This window comes from Onychostruthus taczanowskii, unplaced genomic scaffold (genome assembly GCF_017590055.1).
Source record: "Onychostruthus taczanowskii isolate IOZ18803 unplaced genomic scaffold, ASM1759005v1 scaffold184, whole genome shotgun sequence".
Classification (NCBI taxonomy): Eukaryota; Metazoa; Chordata; class Aves; order Passeriformes; family Passeridae; genus Onychostruthus; species Onychostruthus taczanowskii.
Window position 1 is genome coordinate 267,689 of NW_024499062.1, and position 23,714 is coordinate 291,402.

At 39.1% G+C, this 23,714-nt stretch overlaps 1 protein-coding gene across 1 annotated transcript in view; it reads left to right on the forward strand.

The window, feature by feature from the left end:
• The window catches only part of LRGUK (leucine rich repeats and guanylate kinase domain containing), a 36,495-nt gene extending 23,620 nt beyond the window's left edge, over nucleotides 1–12,875 (forward strand). Inside the window, exons 12-16 of the mRNA XM_041401057.1 lie at nucleotides 3,819–3,915; nucleotides 6,062–6,263; nucleotides 6,809–6,916; nucleotides 12,589–12,746; nucleotides 12,867–12,875. Coding sequence (XP_041256991.1) covers nucleotides 3,819–3,915; nucleotides 6,062–6,263; nucleotides 6,809–6,916; nucleotides 12,589–12,746; nucleotides 12,867–12,875 — 574 coding nt within the window. The remainder of the gene's footprint in view (nucleotides 1–3,818; nucleotides 3,916–6,061; nucleotides 6,264–6,808; nucleotides 6,917–12,588; nucleotides 12,747–12,866) is intronic.
• The last annotated feature ends 10,839 nt before the right edge of the window (nucleotides 12,876–23,714 follow it).

Here is a 23,714-nt window from a genome sequence, read left to right on the forward strand (position 1 = left end):
AACAAAAAAAACCCCACAAAAACCCCTTAAAAACCTCTAAAAAAACCCAAACAAATAAAATAAAAACAAACATAAAAAGAAATAAACCAAATAAAAAATAAAAAAGAAATTACAACCCAAAAAACCTGCTCTGCATCCCCTTATTCCCCATTTTTTATGGCAGTAATTTATGCATTAATTTTCTTTTTAAAGGGAAAAATCTATTATGCCACTGTAAAAGTTCCTTTTTCCCCGTTATTTAAACCCATATTTTAGAAATGACAAATTCAATTCCATTTGAAATTTTCCAAACATTCTGTGAGGGTATTTTTGTGTTGTTTTTTTAAATAAAGGGCATTTTTACATTGTGTTTTATTCCCTAAAAAAAACCCAAAATCAAGCAAACAAAAAACTCCAAGAGAACCAAAAAAAAAACCACAAAAACCCCTTAAAAACCTCCAAAAAAACCCAAACAAATAAAATAAAAACAAACATAAAAAGAAATAAACCAAATAAAAAATAAAAAAGAAATTACAACCCAAAAAACCTGCTCTGCATCCCCTTATTCCCCATTTTTTATGGCAGTAATTTATGCATTAATTTTCTTTTTTAAGGGAAAAATCTATTATGCCACTGTAAAAGTTCCTTTTTTTCCTGTTATTTAAACCCATATTTTAGAAATGACAAATTCAATTCCATTTGAAATTTTCCAAACATTCTGTGAGGGTATTTTTGTGTTGTTTTTTTAAATAAAGGGCATTTTTACATTGTGTTTTATTCCCTACAACTTCCATGAATGAGGAGAAAATTTAAAAAAAAAAAAAGGAATAGACAGAACCTTAACAGAGCAGAAAATTGCAACCATAAAGCAAAGTTGTATTTTTAATTATTCAGGGGAGATTTGAGCAGTTTTCTGCCTGGAAATTTCAAACATTCTGCTCATTAAAAATGGATTTTATGCAAGATATTCTGGCAGGCTGAATGTAAACAATTAAAAAGGGCTGAAATGTGTAAAAATCGCAGGAAATCGAGTGAAATTGGCCCCTCCAACCATCTGGCTGGTGACCTTTGGAGCTGGGTGTGTTTTGTGTTACCCCAGAAAAAATCAGGGAATTTTACAGAGCCCATGTGGAATTGGCTGCTCTCATTTTTTGTGGGGGAAAAAAGTGCCACCCTCTGATGCTGACATTGAATTTTTACTGGTTTCAAGCTCAGCCCCCTGGGATAAATGAGGAGAAAAATCTGATTTTCAAACAGAACCAGACCCACTGAATACTTCAGGCTCAAATTGTTACCTGCATTAATTAACTGGGGTTTTTTGGGGGTTTTTTTAGGGATTTTTGGGGGTTTTTTTAGTGGTTTTTAGTGTTCCATCCTGGTATCTGAGGTTTATCCTCATGGGATGGAAGGGAATTCCTTTCCCTGCCTTTTTTCCCACTTTAATGGCAAAGCAGAAATTAGAAGAAAAATCTGATTTTCAAACAGACCCAGACCCACTGAATACTTCAGGCTCAGATTGTTACCTGCATTAAATAGCTGGGATTTTGGGTTTGGTGGTGGGGGGTTTTTTTTAGGGATTTTTTTGGGTTTTTTAGTGGTTTTTAGTGTTCCATCCTGGTATCTGAGGTTTGTTCTTATGGGATGGAAGGGAATTCCTTTCTCTGCCATTTATGCCACTTTAATGGCAAAGCAGAAACGAGGAGGAAAATCTGATTTTCAATAAGAACCAGAGCCCGTGAATATTTCAGGTTCAAATTGTTACCTGCATTAAATAGCTGGGATTTTGGGTTTGGTGGTGGGGGGTTTTTTTTAGGGATTTTTTTGGGTTTTTTAGTGGTTTTTAGTGTTCCATCCTGGTATCTGAGGTTTGTCCTTATGGAATGGCAGGGAATTCCTTTCTCTGCCTTTTTTCCCACTTTAATGGCAAAGCAGAAACAAGGAGGAAAATCTGATTTTCAATAAGAACCAGAGCCCGTGAATATTTCAGGTTCAAATTGTTACCTGCATTAATTAACTGGGTGATTTTGAGGGGTTTTTTTAGGGATTTTTTGGGGGGGTTTTAGTGGGTTTTTAGTGTTCCATCCTGGTATCTGAGGTTTATCCTCATGGGATGGAAGGGAACTCCTTTCCCTGCCTTTTTTCCCACTTTAATGGCAAAGCAGAAACAAGGAGAAAAATCTGATTTTCTATAAGAACAAGAGCCCATGAATATTTCAGCCTCTAATTGTTACCTGCATTAATTAACTGGGGGATTTTGAGGGGTTTTTTTAGGGATTTTTTGGGGATTTTTAGTGGTTTTTTCATGTTTCACCATGGTGGTTGAGGTTTATTCTTATGGGATGGAAGGGAATTCCTTTCCCTGCCTTTTTTCCCACTTTAATGGCAAAGCAGAAACGAGGAGAAAAATCTGATTTTCAAACAGAACAAGAGCCTGTGAATATTTCAGCCTCTAATTGTTACCTGCATTAATTAACTGAGGGGTTTTTGTGGGATTTTTGGTTGGGTTTTTTAGGGATTTTTTGGGGTTTTTTAGTGTTTCATCCTGGTGGCTGAGGTTTGTCCTTATGGGATGGAAGGGAATTCCTGGCAAAGCAGAAATGAGGAGGAAAATCTGATTTTCAAACAGACCTGAACCAACTGAATACTTCAGGCTCAGATTGTCACCTTCATTAATTAACTGAGGGTTTTTTGTGGGATTTTTGGTTGGGTTTTTTAGGGATTTTTTGGGTTTTTTTAGTGTTTCACCATGGTGGCTGAGGTTTATCCTTCTGGGATGGCAGGGAATTCCTTTCCCAGCCTTTTTTTCCCTCTTTAGTGGCAATGAGGAGAAAAATCTGCTTTTCAAACAGAACCAGAGCCCATGAATATTTCAGGCTCTAGTTGTTACCTGCATTAATTATCTGGGTTTTGGGTGTTTTTGATGGGTTTTTAGTGTTTTATCCTGGTGGGAAGCTCAGGTAGCTGAGGTTTATCCCTACATCCCTTTTTTCCCACCTCAAAGACAAAGCAGAAAAAAGGGGAAAAAAAAATCTGATTTTTAAACAGAACCAGACTAAGCGAATTCTTCAGTATTAAATTGCTACCTGCATTAATTAGCTGAGTTTGGGCGTGGCATTTTGGTGGCTTTTTAGTGTTTTATCCTGGTGTGAAGCCAAGGTAGCTGAATTTTTACTTTCCCTGCCTTTTATCCCACTTTTTTCCCCACTTTCAGGATTGTCTCTCCCCTTCCCATTAGGCATCTGTTTAAAAATTGGACTTTTTGAGGTAGCTGAGGTTTTATTTCCCTGCCTTTTATCCACTTTTTTCCCCACTTTCAGGATTGTCTCTCCCCTTCCCATTAGGCATCTGTTTAAAAATTGGACTTTTTGAGCTCTTTCTTAACCTCACAGTTCAGCCCAGCTCCTTTTCCACATTCAGGATTTGACTTTATATCATCCCCAAGCTGACAAAATTGGGAAAGAAAAAAAAAAAAAAGGGTTCATCATTTCTCAGTGCCAGCCTGGGCTGGGGAGGGATTTACAGCCAAAACACCACGTTACATTTAACTTTTTTTGGTGTATTTACAGGTTCATCTTTCAAACACGCAGCGTTTAGGGGTGTGATTTGCACCTCTTTCTATTTCTCGTATTTCTTTGCTGCTTAAATGGGTTCATCTTTCAAACACGCAGCATTTAGGGTGTGATTTGCACCTCTTTCTATTTCTCGTATTTCTTTGCTGCTTAAAAATAAAATTATTTCTAGTTTCCCAGCTTTGCACCCCCCATCTCCCACTGCTACTCCAGAGCTGCTGCAGGGATTGTAAACCAGGTTATTTCTTTATTATCCCATCAATCTTCCAGGCCCTGCCACACCACCAGGGAAGCTTATTTTGGGGAAGAAAACAGATTCGATTATTATTTCATTTCTCAAGAGGAATTTGACACAATGGTGAAAGCTGTAAGTACCTGACTCCTGTCCTTGTAGCTTTTTCCTGCTCCCACAGTGAACTCCACTTCTCTGGCCAAACCTGATTTATTTTATTTTTTCTATTAGGTTCATGCCTGGGTGTGAATGTTTATTCACTCTCAGTTGTGTTTTGAAGTTTCACAGGCAGAAAGCACAAATTTCTTGTAGATTTGTGCTGTCTTCTCTCCCATAAATGAAATTATAGAAACCACTGGATGGGCAAAATGGCCAGTGGGGAATATTTAAATAATAGTATAACATAGAAATAAACTTATTTTCAGGCACAAATACAGCTTGGGGTTTATTGGTTTTATTTTTTCAGCATTTTCCAGCAACCCTGCAGGCAATTCCTTGGAAGTTTAGCAAATCCCTTTTAAAGGAGCGAGGTTCCTCTGGAGGATTTCTGCCTCCAGCTGCTCTTTTTGATGCCTTTTGCAACAAAACTTTGCCTTGAAAAGCCACAACAGAGCCCATTATTTGTATTTATACCAAATGAGCCTGGAACAGCTGAGCTGGCCCTTCATGGTAACAATAATCAAGGAGTTTAATTAAAAAACCATCAAATCATCTGCTTCCATCTCTCCAGGAATGCAGAACTTTGAAATGCCTCAGCCAATTCCACGTTCCCCTTGCAGATGTGTTGAACATTTTTTTTTTTTCCTTGGAATCTCCCATTTTTTATATCAATCCACCAGAAGGGAGCCCCTTGCTTTAGGTTTTCCTTTCCAGTGGGAAGGGATGACCCAGGAATGCTGTCAGCAGTTTGTTCCCAGGTTTCTGGGATTTGGTTATCCATGGACAGGGCACAAGGCCAGATATGGGGGCTCTCTCCTTAATGCTGATTTTGGGCTCTCATTAATGCTGATTTTGGGCTCTCAGTGCCCTCATTAATGCTGATTTTGGGTTTTCAGTGCCCTCATTTACACTGATTTTGTGCTCTCTCATTAACACTAATTTTGGGCTCTCAGTTCCTTCATTAATGCTGATTTTGGGCTCTCTCCTTAATGCTGATTTTGGGCTCTCAGTGCCCTCCTTAATGCTGATTTTGGGCTTTCAGTGCCCTCATTAATGCTGATTTTGGGCTCTCTGATTTACACTGATTTTGGGCTCGCAGTGCCCTCATTAATGCTTATTTTGGGCTCTCTGATTATCACTGATTTTGGGCTCTCAGTGCCCCCATTAATGCTGATTTTGGCAAAAATCTGATTTTCAATGGAGTAAAAGAGCAGAGAGAAAAAGAAATGTAGGAGAGTGCAGTGCTAACACAAGAATCTGAGCTAAACATTCTGGTTTTAAATTTCATAAATTACATTATGATTATTTTGTTTGGGAAAATGAACAAAAATCTGATTTTCAGTTGTGTAAAACAGCAGAGAGAAAAAGAAATTAGGAGAGTGCAATGCTAACACAAGAGCCTGAGCTGAGCATTCAGATTTTAATTGTCATAAATTACAAGATGATCATTTTGTTTGGGAAACTGGTGATGAAAAATCTGATTTTCAGTTGAGTGCCTTGGTGCTCGTGAGGAGTTTGGGCCCAAAATAAATCCATGCACATCCACTGGCTCGCATATAAATGTACAAATAACAGCAGCACTAAAAACCAAGTATTTTCTTGCTCAAATGAGGGACAATTTAGTGCTGCAATGCTGCTTTTGAGTGCCTGTGGCTCAGCTGATATTAAAAAGCAAATTAATAACTTCATCTCGGGTATTTCCAGGTTTTTTTTCCCCTCAGTTTGGGCAGAGTGTGAATCTCCCTGATGGGCACAGAGAGTGTTCCTTGTCTGGCCTTAAATTCCCAAAGCAAGAAAAACAGGAGATGAAACCTTGGTGGAATTTTCAAGCTGTCCATTCCTCACCAGAGCTGATGTGTTAATGTCACTGTCACATCTTCTGTTCAAGGAGAAAAAACCCCGCTCCAAATTTAACCAATATTGAATTTCAATAAGAAAACCACTGTTTTCTCTGCTCTGTTTTCAAGGAGAAAAAACTGAGCTCTGAATTGGACAAACACTCAATTTCAAAAATAAACCCCTGTGTTCCTCTGCTTTATTTTCAAGGAGAAAAAAACTGAGGTCCAAATTTCACAGTTTCAAGGAAAAAAAACCACTTTTTTTCCTCTGCTTTATGTTCCAGGGTGCCCACAGCTTGAAGAATACCCACTTTAGACCCAGGTACGTGCTGTTGGTGCCAAAGGACAAGTGGAAATACGGGGTCCACCTGAGGAGGACAGGGTTGTTCAGCAGGCCGGAGATCGACGAGGCGGTGAGCAGGGTGGACATGTACCTGCAGGTCAGCCAGGACGTGCCCAGCTACTTCCATGCAGTCATCAACACTGGTGAGTTAATTGCTGATTTCCTTCGGGATAATTAGGGTTTGAGGGACGGCAGGTTGTGGAGGTTAGCTTCTTTTTTTGCCAGGGTGGGCATTAAATGTGGGAGATGGTATTTCTTGTCTGGGAGAATCCTTTCTGGAAAGAATCCCTCTGTAATTCATTCCTTTTGTAGAGGTGTTTTTTTGGTGTTCACCACATTAAATTACAGCACCGTGGTGTAAAATATTGTGAATTTGTAAATGTGGCACACGGAGCTTTCAATTTAAATATGGCCCTAAAGAAATAAAACAATAAGAAAATACTTAGGTGAGTGCAGAGAATTTTAGCTTTATTTTTCAATGTGCTGTTCGTGAAGATGAAGGTTTTTCACCCCAAGAGACATTAAAAATGTATTTCTGTGACAAACAATGTATTTCTGTATTTTCTGGCTAAGTTAAAAGCATATTTCTGTGTCAAATTCGTGAGATTTGTGTCTTTGCACTGATGAAAAGCTGGTTTTTATTCAGTTTCTTTTCTCTCTGCCACGAAATGCATTTCCCCCTGTGCAGATGAGCTGGATGAGGCATTCACAGAGCTTACTCACCTTGTCAAGGTCTACCTGGGCTTGGAGCCACCTGACATTTCGGACAGCTTTCAAGGCTTCAGGAGCAGGGCAGGTAAAGTGGTGTTATCAGCAGGACATTCCTATTTATCGGTAATTGATTTATTGAAATCTGTCAATGATGCAGCCTGCGAGACCTGGAACCTCCACGAGCTGCTCCTGATTCCTCCAGGAGCATGGGTTGGGGCTCTGAATGTTCTCCTGATCCTTTTTTGGGCTCAAATGGAGTTTCCTGACTGCTCTGATGGTTTTGGGTTCTGCATGGAGTTTCCTGACTCCTCTCAGGATGGTTTTGGGCTCTGGATGCTCTCCTGATCTTTTTTTGGGCTCTGGAGTTTCCTGACCATTCTGAGGATGGTTTTGGGCTCTGGATGTTTTCCTGACCTTTTTTGGGCTCTGGAATTTCCTGACTCCTCTGAGGATGGTTTTGGGCTCTAGATGGAGTTTCCTGGCTCTTTTTTGGGCTCAGATGGAGTTTTCTGACCATTCTGAGAATGGTTTGGGATTCTGGATGGAATTTCCTGACTGCTCTGAAGGTTTTGAGCTCAGATGGAGTTTCCAACTCTCTTGAGGATGATTTTGAGCTCAGATGGAGTTTCCAACTCTCCAGAGGATGATTTTGAGCTCAGATGGAGTTTCCAATTCTCCTGAGGATGTTTTTGGGCTCTGGATGTTTTCCTGACCTTTTCTGGGCTCTGGAATTTCCTGACTCCTCTGAGGATGGTTTTGGGCTCTGGATGGAGTTTCCTGGCCCTGTTTTGGGCCCAGATGGAGCTTCCTGACTCCTCTGAAGATTTTGGGCCCAGATGGAGTTTCCTGGCTCCCTGAGGGTGGCTTTGTGCTCAGATGGAGTTTTCTGACCATTCTGAGGATGGTTTGGGGTTCTGGATGGAATTTCCTGACTCCTCTGAGGATGGTTTTGGGCTCTAGATTCTCTTTCCTGGCTCTTTTTTGGGCTCAGATGGAGTTTTCTGACCATTCTGAGGATGGTTTGGGGTTCTGGATGGAATTTCCTGACTGCTCTGAAGGTTTTGAGCTCAGATGGAGTTTCCAACTCTCTTGAGGATGATTTTGAGCTCAGATGGAGTTTCCAACTCTCCAGAGGATGATTTTGAGCTCAGATGGAGTTTCCAATTCTCCTGAGGATGTTTTTGGGCTCTGGATGTTTTCCTGACCTTTTCTGGGCTCTGGAATTTCCTGACTCCTCTGAGGATGGTTTTGGGCTCTAGATGGAGTTTCCTGGCTCTGTTTTGGGCTCTAGATGGAGTTTCCTGACCCTGTTTCGGCCCAGACGGAGTTTCCTGACTCCCTGAGGATGGCTTTGGGCTCAGATGGAGTTTCCAATTCTCCTGAGGATGTTTTTGGGCTCTGGATGTTTTCCTGACCTTTTCTGGGCTCTGGAATTTCCTGACTCCCTGAGGGTGGCTTTGTGCTCAGATGGAGTTTTCTGACCATTATGAGGATGATTTTGGGTTCTGGGTGGAATTTCCTGACTGCTCTGAAGGTTTTGGGCTCAGATGGAGTTTCCAATTCTCCTGAGGATGTTTTTGGGCTCTGGATGTTTTCCTGACCTTTTCTGGGCTCTGGAATTTCCTGACTCCTCTGAGGATGGTTTTGGGCTCTGGATGGAGTTTCCTGGCCCTGTTTTGGGCCCAGATGGAGCTTCCTGACTCCTCTGAAGATTTTGGGCCCAGATGGAGTTTCCTGACTCCCTGAGGGTGGCTTTGTGCTCAGATGGAGTTTTCTGACCATTATGAGGATGATTTTGGGTTCTGGGTGGAATTTCCTGACTGCTCTGAAGGTTTTGAGCTCAGATGGAGTTTCCAACTCTCTTGAGGATGATTTTGAGCTCAGATGGAGTTTCCAACTCTCCAGAGGATGATTTTGAGCTCAGATGGAGTTTCCAATTCTCCTGAGGATGTTTTTGGGCTCTGGATGTTTTCCTGACCTTTTCTGGGCTCTGGAATTTCCTGACTCCCTGAGGATGGCTTTGGGCTCAGATGGAGTTTTCTGACTTCTCTGAGGATGGTTTGGGGCTCAGATGGAGTATCCAACTCTCTTGAAGATGATTTTGGGCTCTTGAGTTTTCCTGACTATTTTGGGCTCAGATGGAGTTTCCTGACCATTCTGAGGATGGTTTTGGGCTCAGATGGAGTTTCCAACTCTCTTGAGGATGATTTTGGGCTCTTGAGTTTTCCTGACTATTTTGGGCTCAGATGGAGTTTCCTGACCATTCTGAGGATGCCTTTGGGTTCTGGATCTCCCGTTCCTGATATTTCATGTAATTCCTGAGTGAATCCACAAGGATCATCCAGGCACAGACACCCCAAAATCCCACCCTGGGATCATTGTCCAAACCCTTCTGGACCCTATTTTGGGCCCAGATGGAGTTTCCTGACCATTCTGAGGATGCCTTTGGGTTCTGGATCTCCCGTTCCCGATATTTCATGTAATTCCTGAGTGGATCCACAAGGATCATCCAGGCACCCCAAAATCCCACCCTGGGATCATTGTCCAAACCCTTCTGGAGCAGCTTTGGGAGTGCCCAGCACCCTCTGGGGGAAGAAATTTTCCCAAAATTTAACCTAAAACTGGCACAGCTTCCATTGCTTCCTGTTCCTGTCACAGGGAGCAGAGGTTGGAGAGACCCCGAGGAGTCTCCCCTCACCTCCTCCTCTCCAGGCCAAGCAAACCAGACCCTCCTTATGTAAATTCCTGAATTTATTAAATCATGGAAATTCCTAAATTGGTACAGCCAAAACAAACCAAAAACAAATTCCAAGATTTATTAAATAAATTAAATTATGGAAATGCCTAAATTAACACAGCAAAAACAAACCAAAAACAAATTCCTAAATCTATTAAACTTATTAAATCATGTAAATTCCTAAATGAACGCAGCAAAAACAAACCAAAAATTAATTCCCAAATTTATTAAATTTATTAAATCATGTAAATTCCTAAATTAACGCAGCCAAAACAAAACAAATTCCTAAATTTATTAAACTTATTAAATCATGTAAATTCCAAAATTAACACAGCAAAAACAAGCCAAAAACAATTCCTAAATCTATTAAATTATGTGAATTCCTAAATTAACACAACAAAAACAAACCCCAAAAACTCCCCCAGACTTTGGGACAGATCAATTCCTTGATGCTGCAGCCACAGAATTGGCTCCAGGAGGGAAAGAGAGGGAGAAGAACTTTATTGAAATTAAAAAAAAAAATAAACAAAAAAGACATTATTTGGTTAAAAGAGGATGTGCAATATGAATTAAAAAGCAGCTCGTTTTTAGGACTTTTTCCCTCTGACTCCAGGAATTTCCATGGTTTATGGATTTGTTTCCATTTGAGATCCATTGGAGCAGGGAGGAGAATCAGTTCCCTCAGGAGCACAGAGCCAATATCCACAGCCCGTGTGGCTGGGGAAGGCTGCAAATAAAAGCAGCTGGAAAAAAAAAAAAAGGGCAAAATGTCTGGAAATTTTAATAAAGGACAGTAAAATATTCATCAGTTCATAATTTCATGTAATTTTGGATCGTGGAGGAATGAATAACATTAATTTCCCAGTGGACACAGGAAAAGCTTCTGTACACATTGTGGCTTCTCAGAGCTGCAGCAGTGAGGACTGGGCTGAAAAATCTTATTTAGCTTTAAATAAGGTAGATTTTACTTTAATTTCCAGAACTTCCACGTTCATCTGAAATGAAAAAGGTGATTTCCTTGCCTTGTTTGCTATAATATTGTATTTTCTTGCCTTAAAAACTCTGGGGACTTTTTGTCTCAAAGGCAAAAAACCCCAGCAAACCCTAGAGAGATTATTAGAAAAGGAGAAAAAAAGCCTGAGGATTAAAAATAAAAGATTTTTATATAATCCTGGTATTTTTGGAGATAGATATAAGTATCTGAAGCTCCTTTAAAGGGCTTTTTATTCCTCAACAGCTCTTCCAGACTTGTCACTACAGAAACTTCATTAACACTGCAAGATTTTGGCAATTCTGCTGCTCATAAAGTAACTTTTAAATTTACTACACACTATTAAATTCACTTAGAGCCCCATTTATAGGTGTTTAAATAAGTTTAACTCCTCTATTTCTAGAGATCCTCTCCTCTCGTGGACTGTAGGGAATAATTTATTTTCCAAACCTTGCCACAGGGTTGTCTTTAAAAAGGAGGTTTTTAGTGAGATTGGAGCAGGGGGAAGATTGCTTGTGGGAGATTATGAGAGGTTTATAATTCTTTTTTTTTTAATGAACTGCTGGGCAAAATCTTTTGCTGGTGTACAGAGTAAAAAAAAAAAAATAATAAAAAGAATTCCAGGGAGAAAAGAGATAAGTTTTTTTTAAAAACTTTTAATAGCAGGAGTAGAAGAATTTTTGGAGCTGATAATGCTTTGTACTTCCATTGGCAGCTTTTATCCATGGGATGCAGAGATTGGAAATTATTAAAATGCTGGAATGGTTTGGGTTGGGAGGGAATTTAAAGCCCATCCAGTTCCAACCCTGACACCTTCCACTATCCCAGGGTGCTCCAAGCTGGCCTCGGACACTTCCAAGGATGGAGAATCCATAACTTCCCTGGCACACCAGAGCCCTCAGAGGAAAGAATACCAAACAAAAATATTTATAAGGTTATTTCTATGGCTTCATTTCATATTTAGGTGTGATTTTATACACAGGATAAATCCCAGTTTACAGATTTTTTTAATAATTTGAATTATTCAAAATCATTTTGGTTTTAAAAACTGGTTTGAGTGGAGGGACCTTAAAGCCCACCCAGTGCCATGGGCAGGGACACCTTCCACTACCCCAGGTTTCTCCAGGCCTGTGGATACTAAATAATTTTTTTTTTGTATGGGAGGTATTTACAGAAGTGATATAAAACTTCCACTTACTGAAAAGCTTTATACACTTCTGTGAAAAAAACATGTTAAAGATGAAAAAAATCAAGAACAGTAAACTGAAATTTTAGGTTTTGTTTCTTTACGCTGTCATTAAGAAAGAAAAGGTTGTAGGGGGAGGAAAAGCATCCCAAAGGTTTTGTTTTGATTCTTATTTCTTTTTTTCCTTTTAGTTACTGCTAATAAATTTTTTTTATACCCTTTGAAACTTTTCACCCTGCTTTACCTTTCCTATTTCCTAGTCCTGCCTCCCAGCAGGAAATAGGTGAGTACATCCCAGTGAGTGCACTGGTGATTAGCCAGCACTGAGCCCACCACACTCATTAGCGCTAATTAACGGGGAAATCTCAAATTAGCCAACCAAAACTGTTGTGTATGAGACAGAGACAATACAAACAGCTCCATTTTCAGAAGGCTTCAAACAGTTTTTATTCCAGCCTGCATGCTTTTTGTACAGTCTTACAAAACTCATAAATTTACACTTTGGTCATGACTTATCAAACATGGATCCTCTTATCAAGCATGGATCCTCCTATCAAACATGGATCCTCTTCTCAAACATGAATCCTCCTGTCAAACATGGATCCTCCTATCAAACATGGATCCTCTTATCAAACCCGGACCCTCTTATCAAACATGGATCCTCTTCTCAAACTTCTGTCTGGCTCACAGAAGTCGCTGTGAAACCTCTTCCACACCAAACCACCACCAAACCCCAATCCAGCCTGGCCTTGGCCACTCCCGGGGATGGAAAATGAAGATGGAAATGTTCCTTCCTGCTAGTGTTGAGAATATTTTTGTTGAGGATTATCTTTCCCACCCCAGGTTCCAGACAACAGCGCTTCCCAGAGGAAAAGTCGTCCCCGGGCAGAGGAACTGCTGCGCACTCTCGGACTCCGTCCTACGGTGACCGCTCGGAGCGTTCCACCAAAACCTATCCCAGGGACATCCTGGACATGCTGACTGCGCCCCCAGGCTCTGTGGTAAGGAGCAGCTCCTGTCACCTTAGAAACCAGGAGTTGGAGCCAAACCTTTTTCAATTTTCAGGGGGAAAAAAAATGAATCTCTGTTCTCTGTCCCGTTCTGATTTCAATATTTCCCAGTTCTCCTGAATCGTGGAATGGTTTGGGTTGGAAGGGACCTTAAAGATCATCCAGTGCCACCCCTGCCATGGGCAGGGACACCTTCTGGAATTCCTGCTGTGCACATTCCCAAAAAAAAGGTGAAGGAGCTGAGATGGGAACTTTTGGAGCTGAGGGATTTGATGGAATAAATATTCCCAAGAACAGGACAATTTAAGGGGAGGAGACTCAGCCCTTCAAAAGCTCCTAAAAATATCTCGGGTTTATTTTGATTATTTTTAATTAATGTGATAGAACACAAAAAGTGGGAAATTAAAGCCAAAAACCACAAAAATCTTCCCAACAGAGGAAGGAACAACTCTTCCAGCAAAATTCCATGGGTGGGGGCATTTCCAGTGGAAGTGGGGCTGTACTTCTGGAATTCCTGCTGTGCACATTCCCAAAAAAAAAGGTGAAGGAGCTGAGCTGGGAACTTTTGGAGCTAAGGGATTTAGGACAGAAAGTGTCTGTCCCAGCAGGGCTCTGGGTTGGATCAGTTTGGGATTCAGGCACCAAAAAGGATTTCATTCTTCCCCATAAATACTCATCCCTGCCACGGCAATAAAAACAGTGGGGAGGAATCCAAATCCCAGGATCTGCTCCCTGGTTTCACCTCAGGACAGGACTGATCTCTGTTTGTGTCCTCAGCTTGGCTGTGCTGGAATCCTGGGATGGTTTGGATGGGAAGGGACTTTCAACTCCTGCAGTTCCACCTTCTGGACACTTCCCACCATCCCAGGCTGCTCCCAGCCCTGGCCTTGGACACTTCCAGGGATGGAGCAGCCACAGCTGCTCTGGGAATTCCACTCCAGGGCCTCCCCACCCCCAGAGGGAAGAATTCCTTCCCAATATTCCCTCCAACCCTTCCCTCTTTCAGCTGAAGGCCAATCCTCCTCCTGTCATTCCGTTCATTCCCTCGGGGTTGAGGCAGCAAAACTCAGAGAAGAGCACAAATTCTATTTTCTGCTCATTTTTACTCCAGAATAAACCCATTATTGATTCCACCCATTTGTGTTCTGGGCTAAGGAGCAGAATTTCCCCTCCCGGTCCTGCACAACGAGGTGGAATTGTGCTGTTTTGTGGGAATATCTGGGTGCAGTTGCCAGGAGCACGAGAATTCCTTACCAACACCCTCCCACAGCAGTGCAAAACTCACCCAGCCAAGCCCTTCCATCTCGTTCCAGTGACAACAGCCAGGCATCAAATTTAATCCCATTTTTCACCTGCTTTTCCTTTCTTTTAACCAACAAAACGCTCGGATTTCGAACAACCTCTGGAAACTCCAGCTTCATCCCTCTTTATTTTTTTTCCCTTTTCTCCCAGGACATTCCCTCTGTGGTCGCTGCTCCTTTTACAGGACAGCAACAAAAAGAGGAGAAGAAAAATGAAATCCCTGCATTTTTAATTTATAATTCATAATAATTCCTCTGGAATTAAAATCAGAGCTGGGAGTGGAGGAACAATTCCTGCCCTGCTTTTCCCAGGGTTTAAAAGTTGTGTGGAAGAAAGTTCTGGCTGAGGAATGGGTGATGCAAACGGGGAAACTCCCACCTTTCATTTTTCTGGAAGGAAATCCTTAATTTTGAGATTTCCCAAACTGCCAGGAGTGCTGCTCATTTTCATCCAAAGCTTCGTTGCTTTAAGGCGAGGGAGAAGCCAAAATATTTCCTTTGTCACCCTCCGCCATCACTCCTACCTCAACAATTTCTATTTTTTTTTTTCATTTTTATATTAAAAATTTACATTTTGTCAAGAGGTTTATGGTGGAGGGAGCCATCATTTACCTCAGGTTTAACTCACTGGTGGCCACAAAGCTCTTTATTTCTTATTATTCTCCTTTTCCAGGAACACCTTCGTATTTACTGTTATGAATATATATATTTATAAAAAACAAAGAAGTAATATATATAAATATATATTATATAGATATCTATATATAATAAATATATAAAATATATTATAATATTTATTTTATATAATGAATATTTATTATATTTATATATGTAAATATATGCAATAAATATTTATTATGTTTTTATATATATAAATATATATATAATCTATATCTTGTTATTTACTACTCTGAATTTTCATTCTATTTTTCTACACATTTAAACATTCAAGGTGAAACCCACTTGCCTCTTACACAAAATTAAATGGGAAAAAAATAGAAATATTTCTGCAGCCTTAAAGGCAATTTTTTCAGCTCTTACATTTGGGATTTGAAATTATTTTGGCACCCCAATAATGTCCTGTCACCACACTCCCTTCGCCCCATGGAGAACTGAAATAAAAAATAAGAAGAGATCCATGTGAGTTTTCCATGATCAAAATGAGAATCTGATTCCTTGCAGCTCCTCCCCTGTGCTCAGACCAGCCCTGCCCTCATTTGCTCTTAATTGTAAATTAAAATTAATTATAAAAAGTAAGAACAGAAAGGTTCTGTACCTGTAATCCACCCAGGACTTTAAAAAATGGTCAGAATTTTATATTTAACAGAATAAAATGAAATTAAAACCAAGCTCAGGGGGCGTCTGAGCAGAGTCAAATTATTTACCTGGGATAAATAATGAAGTAATTCACAATTGTCGTGTGAATATTTTATTTCTATTTATTTTATTGATATTTACGTGACTATTTTATTTCTATTTATTTTATTTCTCTTTCTTGAGCAGTTTAACCGTGCTCTGTCTCAGCCTGTGACATTAAATTATTGATCAACTGATAATTGATATCAGCTGATACCAAAGCAGGATTTAATAAGATTCCTCTGGAATTTACAATTTTTTCAGCTCACCCTGTTGCTGACCTGACAAATTAGACTGTAATTAATGGTAATTAGTGGTAATTAACACACCCTTCAAACCCCACATTTCCCGCTCTGCTGAGAGCTCATTGTGAAAAATTTCATTGCCATTCACTCAAATTTGCTCCAGGAAATTCCTTTTTTCATGGAATTAAGGTTACGAAGACCTCCCAGATCGTGGTCCCCACTCAAAATCGTCATTTTTTCACATTTTTTCACCTTTTTTTTCCCTTTTTTCCAACACTTCCAGCCTTGCTGACTCCACCACTGCCCCGGGCAGCTCTTCCCATGCATGACAGAATTTTCCATGGGGGAATTTCTCCCTAAAAAAAATTCCTCCTCTCAGGGAATTGTGGAAATTTTTTGACTCCTGTGAACAAATTAACCTTCACCAGAGATTAAAACCTTCATCATTCCAAGCCAAAACAAAAAAATTTATTTATTATTTATGCAAATCAGGCACTTTATTAACCCCAACCCAACCCTGCTGTTTTCCCAGGATATTGAAATGCAACACCTCTGGAATTTTAGCAGGAGAAGGGAGGACCCAAAACGTTGAACTCACCACGAATAATTTTAAAATCCTGTTTAAAACTGGTCATTTTTTGGTTTTTTCCCTTTCCCAGGAAGAAGCCTCTCTCCAAAGACGTTTCTCTGCAGCACGTTGGATGATTCATTTCCACAGGTAACCTGCAAAAATTCAATATTCAAATGGAATCATTTAATATTTCATTTTTATTCCAATCATTTCGTTCCAATTACATTGCGATAATTCCAATTTACTTCCTTGCCATCAACTCCAAAACATCTTTTTAGGGTTTCTCCCCCAGTTTTTTCAGTTCTTTCCCCACTTTTTGGGCTCTTTCCCCACTTTTTAGGGTTTCTTCCTCATTTTTAGGGTTCTTTCCTCACTTTTTTTCGGGTTCCTTCCCCACTTTTGAGGGTTTCTCCCCCACTTTTGAGGGTTTCTCCCCCACTTTTTAGGGTTTTTCCCCCAGTTTTTAGGGTTCCTTCCCCATATTTTAGGGTTCCTTCCCCACTTTTAGGGTTCCTTTCCCCCTTTTTAGGTTTTCTTCTCCACTTTTTAGGGTTCCTTCCCCACTTTTTAGGGTTCTTTCTCTAGTTTTAGGGTTCTCTCCCCCCTTTTTAGGGTTTCTTCCCAACTTTCAGAGTCTCTTTCTGACTTTTAGGATTTCTTCCCCCCTTTTAAGGTTCTTTCCCTACTTTTTTTGGGTTTTTTCTCCACTTCTAGTGTTCCTCCCCCACTTTTATGGTTTCTTTCTCTCGCTTTAGGGTTCTCTCCCCCCTTTTTAGGGTTCTTTCTCTAGTTTTAGGGTTCTCTCCCCCCTTTTTAGGGTTCTTTCTCTAGTTTTAGGGTTCTCTCCCCCCTTTTTAGGGTTCTTTCTCTAGTTTTAGGGTTCTCTCCCCCCTTTTTAGGGTTCTTTCTCTAGTTTTAGGGTTCTCTCCCCCCTTTTTAGGGTTCTTTCTCTAGTTTTAGGGTTCTCTCCCCCCTTTTTAGGGTTCTTTCTCTAGTTTTAGGGTTCTCTCCCCCCTTTTTAGGGTTCTTTCTCTAGTTTTAGGGTTCTCTCCCCCCTTTTTAGGGTTCTTTCTCTAGTTTTAGGGTTCTCTCCCCCCTTTTTAGGGTTCCTTCCCCACTTTTAGAGTCTCTTCCCCACTTTTAGGATTTCTTCCCCACTTTTAAGGTTATTTCCCTACTTTTTTTTGGTTTTTTCTCCACTTCTAGTGTTCCTTCCCCACTTTTATGGTTTCTTTCTCTAGCTTTAGGGTTCTCTCCCCCCTTTTTAGGGTTCCTTCCCCACATTTTAAGGTTCCTTCCCCAGTTTTAGTGTTTCTATCTGACTTGTATGGTTTCCTCCCCATTTTTAGGGCTCCTTCCCCACATTTTACAGTTTCTTCCCACTTTTAGGGTCTATTCTCCACTTTTAGGGTTCCTTCCCCACTTTTTTGCATTCTTTCCCCACTTTTTAGGGTTCCTTCTCCACTTTTAGGGTTTCTTCCCCACTTTTTAGGGTTCTTTGCCCACTTTTTAGTGCTCCTTCCCCACTTTTAGATTTCTTTCTCCACATTTTATGGTTTCTTTCCCACGTTTTAGGGTTCTCTCCCCACTTTTAGGATTTCTTCCCCACTCTTTAGGGTTCTTTCCTCACTTTTTATTATTTATTCCCCACTTTTGAGGATTTCCTCCCCACTTTTCGCATTCTTTCCCCACTTTTAGGGTATTTTGCCACTTTTTTGAGTTTCTTCCCCACTTTTTAGGGTTCCTTCCTCACTTTTTAGGGTTCCTTCTCTAGTTTCCAGTAGGAGGAAAAAAGAGAATTTTTTTGGCAGCTCCCAGTCCCTGAGGTGATTTTTTAGCACTAATAATTAGTGTTGGAAGGTCAACACAAGGGGTTTTTCTGCAGTGGAAATCTCTGTTTAAATAGCATTTCTAAATCTTAAATTTTTTTTTTATTATTATTATTATTTATTAAGATATTATCTTGACTGCTTTTATTCCTCTTCTTCCTCCAAAAATCGGTTAAAAACTCTAAAAAAATCTCAATAAATCTTCTCTGATTGATCTTTTGTGGCTCTCCTGCCTTCCCCCTGGTGCAAACCTTCCTAATCCATATTCTTTTCCTGTCTGCCATGCTAAAAAACTCCCAGTGGTGGAATTTAAACAGCAGAAAGAACAGAAAAATTCAGCTCATTCCAGGTGTGCTGGTGAGGATGATTCCAGTGGCAGAGCCTGGAGATTCAATCTAAAAAGCAAAAAAAAAATTATAAAACCCCCCAGAATTAAATTGTCTCTAGAAAAGCAATGGTTCAAGGTAAATCCTTACTAAAAAAAAGAGGTTTTTAAAATAGTTGATTCATTAATTTTGGATTATTTTGAAATGAGGGAAAAAGAAAAGAAGAGAAATCAATGTTTTGTTTTCAGTTTTCTTTTGGAGGTTCGGGGTTTGATTTGCAGCATTAATTCCTCACCTCAGTTTGCTTTAATTATTGATATTTTTTTTTACTCTTTTTTATTCCACGATTTTCACTCCTGGGCTGCTGAATTTGGAGTTAAACTCTGGGGCAGGTGAGAGAAAAATCCTGTCAGGCCCAGTCAGCTTTTCCTGGGGAATTGTGGCCCCGAGGGACAGCGGGAATGGGGACAGCAGCCAAACCCAGCCCGAGGTGGCACCGACAGCGAGGGCGCAAAAGTTTGGGGTGCTCGGGCCGGGGGGCGGCAAACGGCAGGAAAAGAAATAAATTAAAAATCAGGCAGCCCAGCGTGGATGTGCTCTGAGATGTGTGTGTTTGAGTTAAATCAAGGGTTAAATTAGTGGTAGATCGAGGGTTAAATTAGTGGTAGATCAAGGGTTAAATCAGAATTAAATCAAGGGTTAAATCGGAGTTAAATCAGGAGTTAAATCAGAATTAAATCAGAATTAAATCAAGGGTAAATCAGTAATTAAATCAAGGACTAAATCAAGAATTAAATCAGAATCAAATCAAGGGTTAAATCAGAATTAAATCAAGGGTTAAATCAGAGTTAAATCAGAATTAAATCAGAATTAAATCAAGGGTTAAATCAGAGTTAGATCAGGAGTTAAATCAGAATTAAATTAAGAGTTAAATCAGAATTAAATTAAGGGTTAAATCAGAATTAAATCAAGGGTTAAATCAGAGTTAGATCAGGAGTTAAATCAGAATTAAATCAGAATTATCAAGGGTGTAAATCAGTAATTAAATCAAGGACTAAATCAAGAATTAAATCAGAATCAAATCAAGGGTTAAATCAGAATTAAATCAAGGGTTAAATCAATAATTAAAACAGAATTAAATCAAGGATTAAATCAAGAATTAAATCAGAATCAAATCAAGGGTTAAATCAGAATTAAATCAAGGGTTAAATCAGAATTAAATAAAGGGTTAAATCAAGAGTTACATCAGAATTAAATCAGTAACTAAATCCAGAGTAAAATCCAGAATTAAATCCAGTATTAAATCAGTAACTAAATCCAGAGTAAAATCCATAATTAAATCCAGAATTAAATTAGAATTAAATCAATAATTAAAACTAAATCAAGAATTAAATCAGAATCAAATCAAGGGTTAAATCAGAATTAAATCAAGGGTTAAATCAGAGTTAAATCAGAATTAAATCAGAATTAAATCAAGGGTTAAATCAATAATTAAATCAGAATTAAATCAAGAGTTACATCAGAATTAAATCAGTAACTAAATCCAGAATTAAATCCAGAATTAAATCAGAATTAAATCATAATTAAATCAAGGGTCAAATCAGAATTAAATCAGGAGTTAAATCAATAATTAAATCAGCATTAAATCAAGAATTAAATCAGAATTAAATCAATAACTAAATCCAGAGTAAAATCCAGAATTAAATCAGTAACTAAATCCAGAGTAAAATTCAGAATTAAATCACGGGTTAAATCAGGAGTTAAATCAGGAGTTAAATCAAGAATTAAATCAGAATTAAATCAGTAACTAAATCCAGAGTAAAATCCATAATTAAATCCAGAATTAAATTAGAATTAAATCAATAATTAAATCAGAATTAATAACTTTAAATCAAGGGTTAAATCAATAATTAAATCAGAATTAAATCAAGAGTTACATCAGAATTAAATCAGTAACTAAATCCAGAGTAAAATCCAGAATTAAATCCAGTATTAAATCAGTAACTAAATCCAGAGTAAAATTCAGAATTAAATCACGGGTTAAATCAGGAGTTAAATCAGGAGTTAAATCAAGAATTAAATCAGAATTAAATCAGTAACTAAATCCAGAGTAAAATCCATAATTAAATCCAGAATTAAATTAGAATTAAATCAATAATTAAATCAGAATTAATAACTAAATCCAGAGTAAAATCCAGAATTGAATCCAGATTTAAATGAAGAAATAAATCAAGAATTAAATCAGAATTAAATCAATAATCAAATCCAGAGTAAAATCCAGAATTAATTCAGAATTAAATCCATAACTAAATCCAGAGTAAAATCCAGAATTAAATCGAGAATTAATTCAGAATTAGATCCATAACTAAATCCAGAGTAAAATCCAGAATTAAATCAAAAATTCATTATTTAATTCTGAATTAATTCTTGAATTATTTAAACCCCAACCAGAGAGAGGTTTCACCTTGGAAACCTGCCCTGGGATTTGCTGGATTTTTCTCTGGATTTGGAATTACGGAGCCACCCCTGGAATTGTCCAAGGCCAGGCTGGAGAGGAAAAACCTGGGCCAGGGGAAGTGTCCCTGCCATGGGCTTTGCCAGGTCCCTTCCACCCAACCGTTCTGTGGGGCTGATGAACAGAATAAAATTGATTAAAGCTGATTCATTCCAAATTTTAATTTAATTTTAATTCAATTTTTATTTGGGGAAATAACAGAAACAACAGTTTGCTCTCAGGGCTTTGCAGCAATCCTGGAGCAACCTAAACCAAGTATTTTCCAAAGAAAATTCTCATTTGGAAAATGAGAATTAATTAGTGAAAATTAATGAATTAATTAATGAAAATTAATGAAAAATGCAGGTGTATTTTTAGCACGTGGAAATACCAATTTGATCAGCTAAGACTTTCCCCAATGGAAGATTTTTATTTGATTTTAGCTGTTGGACCAGATTTTATCTGTATCAACAGTGTTTTGTTTAGGATTTTATTTAGGATTTTTTATTGAGGGTTTGGATCCTGATTCCTTGGGTTGAAAAGAGTTTATCAATGCAAAGTAGATTTTTTTTTTTTATTTATTTTTAAATTCAGGCATTTTTTTCTGTCATGAAAAGAGAAAAAATTCATTAATTTCAGCATTTCACCAGTGGCAGTTCTGCCTCAGCCCTTCCTTTCCTCCCAACAGCCTTGGCATGAACGGATGGAGCTGCAGGTCAGGATTTACCAAAAAAAAACTGAATTTTTTGGCATTTTTTTCTCTCATGAAAAGAGAAAAAATTCATTCATTTCAGCGTTTCACCAGTGGCAGTTCTGCCTCAGCCCTTCCTTTCCTCCCAACAGCCTTGGCATGAACGGATGGAGCTGCAGGTCAGGATTTACCAAAAAAAAACTGAATTTTTTTCACCCAAATCAAACTTCCTCCCTCTCTGAAAACCCATTCGTGCTGGGAGCAGAAATCCCTGCCAGAGAACCCTGCTCCGATGAAAACCAAATCAAAACCTCAGGAAAAAACCTAAAACTGCTGCCAAAAAACGGCAACAAAATTCCTCGAGCGCTGGAAACTTCCTGGCGCATCGGTAAATACGAAAAGATGAAATTAAAAAGATTTAATTTTTAAATTAAAATCTTGCATATTTTAATTAAAACAGGAATATATTGCTCAGCTTTCCCGGCAGAAAATTTGAGGCAGCGTCACACAAGAATCCAAATTCTTTTATTTATGGCGACCCTGCATAAATTTGGGCCCTTAAATCCGAATTATTCTTTGCTGTGTGCAGGTGAAATTAAAATAGTTTGGGTGTCTCGTTGCCAGGCAGCGCTGGGAGCTTGGCCCTGACTGATTGGTGTGGTTTTAATTTATTAATTTAATTGAGAATCACAGATTTAGAGCGTCTTTAAGATGGGGGGGAAACCTCAAAAATCTCCTGGCTCAGCGTTTCCTTCAGGGCTTCTCCCACTCTGCTGCTTCTCTTGAGTTTAACTCTGCTCCAAGCCTGGAAATGAAGGGGTGTCCACACAAATTTTTAGTCAAATTGCTGGTTTTGTGTTGTTCTGAAACAAATCCCTCACTTTGGGAGCTGTCCCACAAAAGTGGGATTAACCTCACCCCTCTTGGGCTCTGCCAAATAAATAAATTTTAAAATATTCATTTCTGATTAACCCCACCCCTCTTGGGCTGTGCTAAGTAAATAAATCAAAAAATATTAATTTCTGATTAACCCCACCCCTCTTGGGCTGTGCTAAATTAAAAAAAATCTCAATTTTTGATTAAACTCTCCTTAATTGGGCTGTGCTAAATGAATAAATTAATTAATGTCAATTTCTGATTAATCTCACCCCACTTGGACTGTGCTAAATAAATTTTTTTTAAATCTCAATTTCTGATTAAATTCACCCCGCTTGGGCTGTGCTAAATAAATATTTTAAAAATCTCAATTTCTGATTAATCTCACTCCACTAGGAGTGTGCTAAATAAATAAATAAATAAATAAATCTGGATTTCTGATTCATCTCACCCCACTTGGAGTGTGCTAAATAAATAAATTTAAAAAAATAAATCTGGATTTCTGATTAATCTCACCCCACTTGGAGTGTGCTAAATAAATAAATTTAAAAAAATAAATCTGGATTTCTGATTAATCTCACCCCACTTGGAGTGTGCTAAATCAATCAATCAATCAATCTGGATTTCTGATTAATCTCACCTCACTTGGACTGTGCTAAAAAATTTTTTTAAAAAAAAAAAAATCTCAATTTCTGATTAATCTCACCTCACTTGGGCTGCACTAAACAAATAAATAAATAAATCTGGATTTCTGATTAATCTCACCTCACTTGGACTGTGCTAATTTTTTTTTTTTTTTAAATCTCAATTTCTGATTAATCTCACCCCACTTGGGCCGTGCTAAATAGAAAAAAAAATAATAAATCTCCGTTTCTCTCGCGCCCCGTGTAAACAATTTTATTTTTGTTCCCGCAGGGATCCGGGCCCTGAGGCCCAGCAGCGCCTCCAGCAGCCAGGAGCCAGGGGACCCTTCCCGGAGCAGAGCCCACCCCCGGCTGCCCCCTCGCGCCCCGTGTCAATAACTTTATTTTTGTTCCCGCAGAGATCTGGGCCCTGAGGCCCATCAGCGCCTCCAGCAGCCAGGAGCCAGGGGACCCTTCCCGGAGCAGAGCCCACCCCTGGCTGCCCCCCAGACCCGGTGAGCTCCCCCGGGGCTGGGATGAAGGCTCGCTCCACCATCGGCATCCTCTGTGAGAGCCGGCGGTGCCAACGGGCACGGGCGGGAGTCGGTTCATTTCCACCTTGTGCGATTCGCTTGACGCGCAGGAAG